The sequence below is a fragment of the Thalassophryne amazonica genome, chromosome 1 (genome assembly GCF_902500255.1).
Source record: "Thalassophryne amazonica chromosome 1, fThaAma1.1, whole genome shotgun sequence".
Classification (NCBI taxonomy): domain Eukaryota; kingdom Metazoa; phylum Chordata; class Actinopteri; order Batrachoidiformes; family Batrachoididae; genus Thalassophryne; species Thalassophryne amazonica.
The window spans coordinates 134,703,249-134,715,717 of NC_047103.1; the positions used below are offsets into that span (position 1 = coordinate 134,703,249).

General features: G+C 42.1%; 1 protein-coding gene across 1 annotated transcript in view; it reads left to right on the top strand.

The window, feature by feature from the left end:
• Positions 1 to 12,469, top strand: part of LOC117514565 (splicing factor U2AF 35 kDa subunit-like) — a 54,444-nt gene that overhangs the window by 30,424 nt on the left and 11,551 nt on the right. Inside the window, 1 exon segment of the mRNA XM_034175093.1 lies at positions 8,372 to 8,505. Within this exon segment, the coding sequence (XP_034030984.1) occupies positions 8,372 to 8,505 (134 nt within the window).

The window sequence follows — 12,469 nt, forward strand, 5'->3', positions numbered from 1 at the left end:
TTATCTAGATTACGATTTGTTTCCCAGTGTAATCTTTACGTGCCTTAACTAAAGCACTCCTTCTGCTGAATCACCTCTAAATTATTTACACATTATTCACTTTGCGTGTTTTTAGGAATCCGCTTGCTTAGCGTAGCTACTAGCTCTTAGCCGATTTAGCATGGCGGCTTCTCCTGTTTCTCCCGCACTTTTCTGCTCTGGGTGTGAAATGTTTAGTTATTCCTCGGCCTCCTTTAGCAGTAACGGTACTTGTAATAAGTGTAGCTTATTCATAGCTTGGAGGCCAGGCTGGGAGAATTGGAGGACTCGTCTCCGCACGTGGAAAATTCTACAGCTAGCCAGGCCCCTGTAGTCGGTGCGGACCAAGGTAGCTTAGCCGCCGTTAGTTTCCCTCTGGCAGATCCCGAGCAGCCGGGAAAGCAGGCCGACTGGGTGACTGTGAGGAGGAAGCGTAGTTCTAAACAGAAGCCCTGTGTACACCGCCAACCCGTTCACAATTCTAACCGTTTTTCCCCACTCGACGACACACCCGCCGAGGATCAAACTCTGGTTATTGGCGACTCTGTTTTGAGAAATGTGAAGTTAGCGACACCAGCAACCATAGTCAATTGTCTTCTGGGGGCCAGAGCAGGTGACATTGAAGGAAATTTGAAACTGCTGGCTAAGGCTAAGCGTAAATTTGGTAAGATTGTAATTCACGTCGGCAGTAATGACACCCGGTTACGCCAATCGGAGGTCACTAAAATTAACATTAAATCGGTGTGTAACTTTGCAAAAACAATGTCGGACTCTGTAGTTTTCTCTGGGCCCCTCCCCAATCAGACCGGGAGTGACATGTTTAGCCGCATGTTCTCCCTGAATTGCTGGCTGTCTGAGTGGTGTCCAAAAAATGAGGTGGGCTTCATAGATAATTGGCAAAGCTTCTGGGGAAAACCTGGTCTTGTTAGGAGAGACGGCATCCATCCCACTTTGGATGGAGCAGCTCTCATTTCTAGAAATCTGGCCAATTTCTTAAATCCTCCAAACCGTGGCTATCCAGGGTTGGGACAGGAAGCAGAGTTGTAGTCTTACACACCTCTCTGCAGCTTCTCTCCCCCTGCCATCCCCTCATTACCCCATTCCCCGTAGAGACGGTGCCTGCTCCCAGACTACCAATAACCAGCAAAAATCTATTTAAGCATAAAAATTCAAAAAGAAAAATAATGTAGCACCTTCAACTGCACCACAGACTAAAACAGTTAAATGTGGTCTATTAAACATTAGGTCTCTCTCTTCTAAGTCCTGTTGGTAAATGATATAATACTTGATCAACATATTGATTTATTCTGCCTTACAGAAACCTGTTACAAGCGGATGAATATGTAGTTAAATGAGTCAACACCCCCGAGTCACACTAACTGTCAGAATGCTCGTAGCACGGGGCCGGGGCGGAGGATAGCAGCACTTTCCATTCCAGCTATTAATTAATCAAAAACCCAGACAGAGCTTTAATTCATTTGAAAGCTTGACTCTTAGTCTTGTCCATCCAAATGGAAGTCCCAAAAACCATTTTTTTGTTATTATCGATCGTTCCACCTGATCGTTACTGTGAGTTCTCTGTGAATTTTCAGACCTTTTGTCTGACTTAGTGCTTAGCTCAGATAAGATAATTATAGTGGGCGATTTTAACATCCACACAGATGCTGAGAATGACAGCCTCAACACTGCCATTTAATTTATTAGACTCTATTTGGCTTGCTCAAAAAGTAAATGAGTCCACCCACCACTTTAATCATATCTTAGATCTTGTCCTGACTTATGGTATGGAAATAGAAGACTTAACAGTATTCCCTGAAAACTCCCTTCTGTCTGATCATTTCTTAATAACATTTACATTTACTCTGATGGACTACCCAGCAGTGGGGAATAAGTTTCATTACACTAGAAGTCTTTCAGAAAGCGCTGTAACTAGGTTTAAGGATATGATTCCTTCTTTGTTCTCTAATGCCATATACCAACACAGTGCAGAGTAGCTACCTGAACTCTGTAAGTGAGATAGAGTATCTCGTCAATAGTTTTACATCCTCATTGAAGACAACTTTGGATGCTGTAGCTCCTCTGAAAAAGAGAGCTTTAAATCAGAAGTGCCTGACTCCGTGGTATAACTCACAAACTCGTAGCTTAAAGCAGATAACCGTAAGTTGGAGAGGAAATGGCGTCTCACTAATTTAGAAGATCTTCACTTAGCCTGGAAAAAGAGTCTGTTGCTCTATAAAAAAGCCCTCCATAAAGCTAGGACATCTTTCTACTCATCACTAATTGAAGAAAATAAGAACAACCCCAGGTTTCTTTTCAGCACTGTAGCCAGGCTGACAGAGTCAGAGCTCTATTGAGCTGAGTATTCCATTAACTTTAACTAGTAATGACTTCATGACTTTCTTTGCTAACAAAATTTTAACTATTAGAGAAAAAATTACTCATAACCATCCCAAAGACGTATCGTTATCTTTGGCTGCTTTCAGTGATGCCGGTATTTGGTTAGACTCTTTCTCTCCGATCGTCTGTCTGAGTTATTTTCATTAGTTACTTCATCCAAACCATCAACATGTTTATTAGACCCTATTCCTACCAGGCTGCTCAAGGAAGCCCTACCATTAATTAATGCTTCGATCTTAAATATGATCAATCTATCTTTGTTAGTTGGCTATGTACCACAGGCTTTTAAGGTGGCAGTAATTAAACCATTACTTAAAAAGCCATCACTTGACCCAGCTATCTTAGCTAATTATAGGCCAATCTCAACCTTCCTTTTCTCTCAAAAATTCTTGAAAGGGTATTGTAAAACAGCTACTGATCATCTGCAGAGGAATGGTCTATTTGAAGAGTTTCAGTCAGGTTTTAGAATTCATCATAGTACGAAACAGCATTAGTGAAGGTTACAAATGATCTGCTTATGGCCTCGGACAGTGGACTCATCTCTGTGCTCGTTCTGTTAGACCTCAGTGCTGCTTTTGATACGTTGGACCATAAAATTTTATTACAGAGGTTAGAGCATGCCATAGGTATTAAAGGCACTGCGCTGCGGTGGTTTGAATCATATTTGTCTAATAGATTACAATTTGTTCATGTAAATGGGGAATCTTCTTCACAGACTAAAGTTAATTATGGAGTTCCAACAAGGTTCTGTGCTAGGACCAATTTTATTCACTTTATACATGCTTCCCTTAGGCAGTATATTAGACGGTATTGCTTAAATTTTCATTGTTACGCAGATGATACCCAGCTTTATCTATCCATGAAGCCAGAGGACACGCACCAATTAGCTAAACTGCAGGATTGTCTTACAGACATAAAGACATGGATGACCTCTAATTTCCTGCTTTTAAACTCAGATAAAACTGAAGTTATTGTACTTGGCCCCACAAATCTTAGAAACATGGTGTCTAACCAGATCCTTACTCTGGATGGCATTACCCTGACCTCTAGTAATACTGTGAGAAATCTTGGAGTCATTTTGATCAGGATATGTCATTCAAAGCGCATATTAAACAAATATGTAGGACTGCTTTTTGCATTACGCAATATCTCTAAAATCAGAAAGGTCTTGTCTCAGAGTGATGCTGAAAAACTAATTCATGCATTTATTTCCTCTAGGCTGGACTATTGTAATTCATTATTATCAGGTTGTCCTAAAGTTCCCTAAAAAGCCTTCAGTTAATTCAAAATGCTGCAGCTAGAGTACTGACGGGGACTAGAAGGAGAGAGCATATCTCACCCATATTGGCCTCTCTTCATTGGCTTCCTGTTAATTCTAGAATAGAATTTAAAATTCTTCTTCTTACTTATAAGGTTTTGAATAATCAGGTCCCATCTTATCTTAGGGAACCTCGTAGTACCATATCACCCCAATAGAGCGGCTTCGCTCTCAGACTGCAGGCTTACTTGTAGTTCTAGGGTTTGTAAGAGTAGAATGGGAGGCAGAGCCTTCAGCTTTCAGGCTCCTCTCCTTTGGAACCAGCTCCCAATTCAGATCAGGGAGACAGACACCCTCTCTACTTTTAAGATTAGGCTTAAAACTTTCCTTTTTGCTAAAGCTTATAGTTAAGGCTGGATCAGTTGACCCTGAACCATCCCTTAGTTATGCTGCTATAGACTTAGACTGCTGGGGGGTTCCCATGATGCACTGTTTCTTTCTCTTTTTGCTCTGTATGCTCCACTCTGCATTTAATCATATTGGTCGATCTCTGCTCCCCTCCACAGCATGTCTTTTTCCTGGTTCTCCTCCCTCAGCCCCAACCAGTCCCAGCAGAAGACTGCCCCTCCCTGAGCCTGGTTCTGCTGGAGGTTTCTTCCTGTTAAAAGGGAGTTTTTCCTTCCCACTGTAGCCAAGTGCTTGCTCACAGGGGGTCGTTTTGACCGTTGGGGTTTTACATAATTATTGTATGGCCTTGCCTTACAATATAAAGCGCCTTGGGGCAACTGTTTGTTGTGATTTGGCGCTATATAAAAAAATTGATTGCTTGATTGATTTTACCACATTGCAGTTGTTTTTTTAAATGAAAACTCAACCTGTCATTCTTTTTGAGTTCTACACATGTGGTGATACCTTATTTACACCAGGATGTTAATAAAGTCAATGCTGGCTATTCTCAGAATAAAGTACTTATATCCAGTTTCAAATTGCATAAGTCAAATGGTGCTCACTTTATGGTCTTCTCAAAACATTAAAATTACTGTTCTGGATGCTCAGAATGCATCTGAGCTTATCTAGAAACCGTTGACTCTGGGGGCCTAAGCCTCCCCAGACCCCGCCTATGGGCTTCGGCCCTGTGGCCTCGCACTTTGTCCCCCCCAATTCTAGTTCTAATTGCCCCTGTCAGTTGCCACACTGGCTCGCGTTCAGTCTACACCCGTTAATGACGAGTTTACTCTCCTGCATGACACAGTACGTGCATCATTGTCATGCAAGTGTCATTCGGCCTTTAGAGAGCAGAGGATTCCCTAAACATTTCCAAAAGTGGTGTCAGCAAGCTACCTTTAAAGTTTTTATAAATTTGAGGGTTCTCACAAGTATTATAACAGCCTAATGGCTCGTTAGGCTGTTATAATAAAAAATTACTCTGCAGTTGGGCCGTTACGTTGTTTTTGAGGGTGTGTAATGGGAAAATAATCATTTCTTTATTTTTATTGTGAAGCCACTGGTTCTGATGTAGAAGCAACGCATCCACAATTTATTCATCAGCCTGTACCAAAGCCATTTCTGCCTTTTCTGTTTAATAAACTGGACTCTCTTTCTGTGAGAATCGCCCCTGCTTCACACTGAGAATTTTTATTCAGCTTGTCCTGAGAACAAAAAAAGGGTATATACAGGGATGAGATTTATCCGCGGATTTCCCCGGATTTGACAGTCCCGGGGGTCGATTTTATGAAACGTCCAAATCCGGTGAGAAAATTTTAGGGGGGGTAAGAATGTAAAAAAAATTAATGCCAGGAGTACCTTTGTTTAATAAAATTGTCGTCTGTTCAGAACACTGAGTGGTCTTTCTTTATCGCCTACGCAGCAAGTTCGATCAGTCCGTCACTCAGCCGAACGCGGAAGTAACGCTGTGCTGATCAGTGACCAGTATGAAGTAGGTGTACAATGAGCATGTAGTGTAAGGGAGGTAACTGTGTAGTCTTTCAGCTTCCAATATTCGGTAGTTTTCCCTCCATCAAATCATAAAAACCGAGACGGTATCGAAGCGCAGTCAAAGCTATTACTTACACACGTTTTCATTGGTTATTACAAAGCTTATGACCAATCAGCACAAAGTTTATATATGCATTTCTCTCGCCCTTTCCTTTCTCCCACCCTTACATGTATGTTTGTTGACAAGTGTGCCATGCTGAAAGTGGGGAATGCAAAGTAAGGCTAGTTATGAAAAAATATTTTGGTCACAAAAATACACATGTACAGTAGATGGTCTTAGTAAGGGTTTACAGTTTGAATTATAGATATGAACACCTGGCATTTATAGTAGTTTTTAATATCATTTTAGTGCAATTTACATGTTTTAAAACAGCAAAAATGCTTTTCGTCCCCCTGACCCCCTGGCCAGGGCTCTGCCCTGGACCCATCAGGGCCTGCGGCCCCTAGACCCTGGCTTATTTTCCTCTGAAAATCGAATTTGCCAATCTCATCCCTGTATATACTACTTGATTGTGGCTCAGGTGTTGTTATAACAGCATCATAAAAAAGTCCAGGCGAGAGAAATGGCCAAAAAAGGCCTTAGGTCCAGGAGCAGAGAGAACATAGAGAGGGCCGACTCCCACAAAATGATGTAATCTGGGCGCGATTTTGATTGTGTGTAACTGGGGCAGCTTGGCTGCTGCAGTGGAGTGACGTTTTGTAAACAAAACTTCTCTTGAGTGTACTACAAGCTTCTGTAATGCACTATTTGACTTTAGAACCCAAGGAACTACTATTACAAACGTTTATTCAAACAGGTGTTATGATTGTGGAGTGTACAGAATGGAAAATAAGGCGCTATAAATATATTATAACCTAGGCAGCCTGATCCTTTATATTTTAAGTTTTATATTTTATATTTACTTTTATATTTCCTGTTGTTTTAATCAGGTTCTTTTTGTCTTTCTCTTAATTGTATTGTAGTGTTATTAGTTATTATTACTATTATTGTTGTTGCTATATTAATATATAAACAAAAGTAAATTTAAAAATATTACAATTTGTAATACATTTCACTCTTTTACAACAAGCGCTGAGCCAATTATTATACAGAAAACAAATGCAGACAAACGTGCTGACAGCCGCAACAGTAGCGGTTGGGCGGATCGATCCTAATATCGATACCAACGCTGGTATTGATATTGAAAGGTCCTCGTGTAAAAAGATCAATTCTCAAACTTTTTTCTCTCCCGCACGCACTGACTGCTGCGCACGTACATTCATCAAAGTCTACTCTCTGTCTGTAAGAACAGCGCTGCGCTGTGTCACACAACACTGAGCAGCGCACCCTTGTATTGTGGTTTGTCAGCCCTCTACCTCAGGAGATTTTGTTTTAAGTTGTGTTGAGTGATATTTTTTTAAACAAAAATGTTGATTGTGATAATAAAGTATTTTGTTGTCACGTACAATGTTTGGCGAAATTCTATCCTAGGTCTTTTGTATCCTTTGGATCTATGAAGCTTAAATACGAAAAAGTATTGACATCGGTGATACTGGGCCTGTATTACTTGGTATCGGATCAATACCAAAATTCCCGGTATCGCCCACCTCTATGCAACAGCTTAATGCTAACTTTAACATTGAAAATGCCATAGACATGCTAACGCGTTAGCTTTGAACCTGTTTTTAAGTTATAAAATACATCTATCAACTGTTCAGAAGACCATAACAGGTCGGTTTAACATAAAAAAATGTAAATATTACTCACAGACATAGCTCTTTAGGGTTTAGCAGGGAAAAATTAAGATAAAGCGAAATAAAACAATGAATCAGCGAAGCATTAGATTGAACCCCTGCTTCAATCTGCGAATCGCTGCTTAGATTGGTTCAAGGTTCAAAGCAAAGCCGCACTGCAGAAAAGTTGATTACAGACTCGCTGCAGGGTCTGTAATCAATGGAGAGAAATGATCATTTTCCTGACCAATGGCCGCTCTGAAGGACCGATAAGGTTATTGATGTCGGTGGATCGAATAATTTCTTAACGATACCCTTTGGAAAGGAGTAGAATGCCACTTCCTTGTTTGTTCCTTGAAGTGGTACCAACAGAGTAGACCAAGGTGCTACAGAAGAAAAATACCGTTATTTGTTCAACGGAGAGGGTGATTTCTGTTTCAGGCATGGGGAAGTGACTTTGTAAGCATTCCAAGGGTTGTGACACAGCGATCACATTCAGGAGTTTAAAAAATCTCCACCGAGCCCTGGTTTGCAAACTGTGCAGAACACTTTTCATATCACTTGTGAATCACTTCCTGTTGCATACACTATATACAGCATAAAGGGGAAAGGGGCCAGCAGAGCATGTTTATTATTTGGTATGGAGTCATACGCACCCTTCTTTACTCTTTGGACTGGCCACTGTCCTCAGGAAGCAGGTTTCCCAAACATGGTCAGAACAGAGCCTGGCATAAACAGTTAAAATCAGTAACAGTTGATCCTGAGATATTGCTGCATCTGTGTCCCTGCTGTGTCTTCATATTGACTGAATAGACCAGGGTTGTCTAAACGTAGTTCAAGCAGATGCTGGATTTATGTCTGGTTCTGTCTCCAGATCTTGGAAAGTAGTTGTCATTCTTTGGATTTGGTCCTTGCATTGGATAAACATCTGGTTTGTCTTCCATTTCCTTGCAGCCACTTATTGCCCAAGTATTTGTGCTTTGTGTTCAGTTTCGTCGGGAGGAAGATGCAGAAAAAGCAGTCATGGACCTCAACAACCGCTGGTTCAATGGCCAACCCATCCATGCAGAACTTTCACCAGTTACTGACTTCAGGGAAGCCTGCTGCCGCCAGTATGAAATGGGGTGAGTGAAATCAGATGGCTGTCCAAACACCTACTGATGTAACATCAGCAAGAAAATAAGGTGGCTTGTTCTTTAATTAATAATACTCTTCATCACAGTTATTTTTTTTTCTCTGTTTTGTCTTATTGTCTGATTGTTGATGCTTGCCTATATCAACCTCTGTAAATATCCATAAAACCTTAAAAATTATATACACTCAACAAAAATATAAACGCAACACTTTTGGTTTTGCTCCCATTTTGTATGAGATGAACTCAAAGATCTGAAACTTTTTCCACATACACAATATCACCATTTCCCTCAAATATTGTTCACAAACCAGTCTAAATCTGTGATAGTGAGCACTTCTCCTTTGCTGAGATAATCCATCCCACCTCACAGGTGTGCCATATCAAGATGCTGATTAGACACCATGATTAGTGCACAGGTGTGCCTTAGACTGCCCACAATAAAAGGCCACTCTGAAAGGTGCAGTTTTATCACACAGCACAATGCCACAGATGTCGCAAGATTTGAGGGAGCGTGCAGTTGTCATGCTGACAGCAGGAATGTCAACCAGAGCTGTTGCTCGTGTATTGAATGTTCATTTCTCTACCATAAGCCGTCTCCAAAGGCATTCCAGAGAATTTGGCAGTACATCCAACCAGCCTCACAACCGCAGACCACGTGTAACCACACCAGCCCTGGACCTCCACATCCAGCATATTCACCTCCAAGATCGTCTGAGACCAGCCACTCGGACAGCTGCTGAAACAATCGGTTTGCATAACCAAAGAATTTCTGCACAAACTGTCAGAAACCGTCTCAGGGAAGCTCATCTGCATGCTCGTTGTCCTCATCGGGGTCTCGACCTGACTCCAGTTCGTCGTCGTATCCGACTTGAGTGGGCAAATGCTCACATTCGCTGGTGTTTGGCACATAGGAGAGGTGTTCTCTTCATGGATGAATCCCGGTTCACACTGTTCAGGGCAGATGGCAGACAGCGTGTGTGGTATCATATGGGTGAGCGGTTTTCTGATGTCAATGTTGTGGATCGAGTGGCCCATGGTGGCGGTGGGGCTATGGTATGGGCAGGCGTCTGTTATGGACGAAGAACACAGGTGCATTTTATTGATGGCATTTTGAATGCACAGAGATACTGTGACAAGATCCTGAGGCCCATTGTTGTGCCGTCCAAGAACATCACCTCATGTTGCAGCAGGATAATGCACGGCCCCATGTTGCAAGGATCTGTACACAATTCTTGGAAGCTGAAAATGTCCCAGTTCTTGCATGGCCGGCATACTCACCGGACATGTCACCCATTGAGCATGTTTGGGATGCTCTGGACCGGCGTGTACCAGTTCCTGCCAGTATCCAGCAACTTCGCACAGCCATTGAAGAGGAGTGGACCAACATTCCACAGGCCACAATTGACAATCTGATCAACTCTATGCGAAGGAGATGTGTTGCACTGCATGAGGCAAATGGTGGTCACACCAGATACTGACTGGTATCCCCCCCCCAATAAAACAAAACTGCACCTTTCAGAGTGGCCTTTTATTGTGGGCAGTCTAAGGCACACCTGTGCACTAATCATGGTGTCTAATCAGCATCTTGATATGGCACACCTGTGAGGTGGGATGGATTATCGCAGCAAAGGAGAAGTGCTCACTATCACAGATTTAGACTGGTTTGTGAACAATATTTGAGGGAAATGGTGATATTGTGTATGTGGAAAAAGTTTTAGATCTTTGAGTTCATCTCATACAAAATGGGAGCAAAACCACTCAATCAAAAATCAGATGAAATCAGATGGCTGTCCAGACACCTACTGATGTAACATCAGCAAGAAAATAAGATGGCTTGTTCTTTAATTAATAATACTCTTCATCACAGTTATTTTTTTGTCTTATTGTCTGATTGTTGATGCTTGCCTATATCAACCTCTGTAAATATCCATAAAACCTTAAAAATTATATACACTCAACAAAAATATAAATGCAACACTTGGTTTTGCTCCCATTTTGTATGAGATGAACTCAGATCTAAAACTTTTTCCACATACACAATATCACCATTTCCCTCAAATATTGTTCACAAACCAGTCTAAATCTGTGATTGTTGAGCACTTCTCCTTTGCTGAGCTAATCCATCCCACCTCACAGGTGTGCCATATCAAGATGCTGATTAGACACCATGATTAGTGCACAGGTGTGCCTTAGACTGTCCACAATAAAAGGCCACTCTGAAAGGTGCAGTTTTGTTTTATTGGGGGGGGGATACCAGTCAGTATCTGTTGTGACCACCATTTGCCTCATGCAGTGCAACACAGCTCCTTCGCATAGAGTTGATCAGGTTGTCAATTGTGGCCTGTGGAATGTTGGTCCACTCCTCTTCAATGGCTGTGCGAAGTTGCTGGATATTGGCAGGAACTGGTACACGCTGTCGTATACGCCGGTCCAGAGCATCCCAAACATGCTCAATGGGTGACATGTCCGGTGAGTATGCCGGCCCATGCAATGAATGGGACATTTTCAGCTTCCAAGAATTGTGTACAGATCCTTGCAACATGGGGCCGTGCATTATCCTGCTGCAACATGAGTGATGTTCTTGGAATGTAGGCACACCAATGGGCCTCAGGATCTCGTCACGTAATCTCTGTGCATTCAGAATGCCATCAGTAAAATGCACCTGTGTCTTCGTCCATAACAGACGCCTGCCCCATTACCATAACCCCACCGCACCATGGGGCCACTCGATCCCACAACGTGACATCAGAAAACGCCTCACCCCACATGACGACCACACACGCTGTCTGCCATCTGCCCTGAACAGTGTGAACCGGGATTCATCCGTGAAGAGAACACCTCTCCAAAGATAAATGGAAAAGTCAGAAGAACATTATTTCCAGGAGTATTGGACTTTATTGCTGATTTTTCTCTTCTGGTTTATCATTTTCCTGGGCCACGCTGCAGGTGTGCGCTCTGATGCGTGTTCTCATTTATCTTTCTTCTTGTGCAGCGCTGCAGTGTGCGCTCTAATTTCTCTTCTAGTTTGTCATTCTCCCTGTGACTACGGAGCTACAGCCTGCTCGTTCCTGAGTGGGCATGGAGATGTCCTCCGTGAGGAGTTATATTGGCTGTGGACAGTCCTCTCGCTGCGAGTGGTCTGTGAGCAGGAGTTAATGGACTTTATTAACACAATCGTGAGAGAACTTGAGGAGGTGAAATGCAGAGGACCGCAGCCAGGCTGTAATGAGCATTTTTTTTACTTTTATCATGTGCTCTTTGAGCTGTTAGTTTTTACTGGCATTGTGTACGGTATGAAAAGTTCAAACAACAGACCTGCATGATTTATAGCTCAGCAACAATGGAGCACAGCGGAATCAATAATGGCATCGGGTAGCGTGGTATTGTGTGGTGGTGGCATACAGTCACGTTAGTCCAAGTAACGTTGCTTCAGCTTGAGTGAAAACTTCTTCCTTTCTATATCTAGTGCCCTACACCGAAAAGCCCCATAAAAAATATAAATGGTTTAAAAAAAAAACATTGCAGGGACTGAACAAAGTCATGTGACTAGTTGTCCAGTTCAGGAACTCACTTTGTCCTCTTTTGACAGGCACTCCACACACAGCTCTGGAGTCAACCTCTGATTATACAAATGGGCAAAAAACACAAAGCTTATAGTGAGCTCACAGAAATTTAATGTACCTACTTATATATTAACAAGTTCCACGCTAGGTATTTCATCCAGGTGCTGTCAGATACACAGTTGTAAGCCAAAAAAGAACAAATGCACAGAATAAATGCATACAAAATCTAAACTAAATGCAACATTGTACCGGAATATGGAACAAAGGATTCATCAGTATTTATCTTGTCGGTCTGCCATGGTAACAGCTTGTTATTAATGCTGCAGGTTGTTGTCATAACAGTAATTGGAGCGCAGATTACTTGTCTGAGGGACACTTGCTTTCATGACT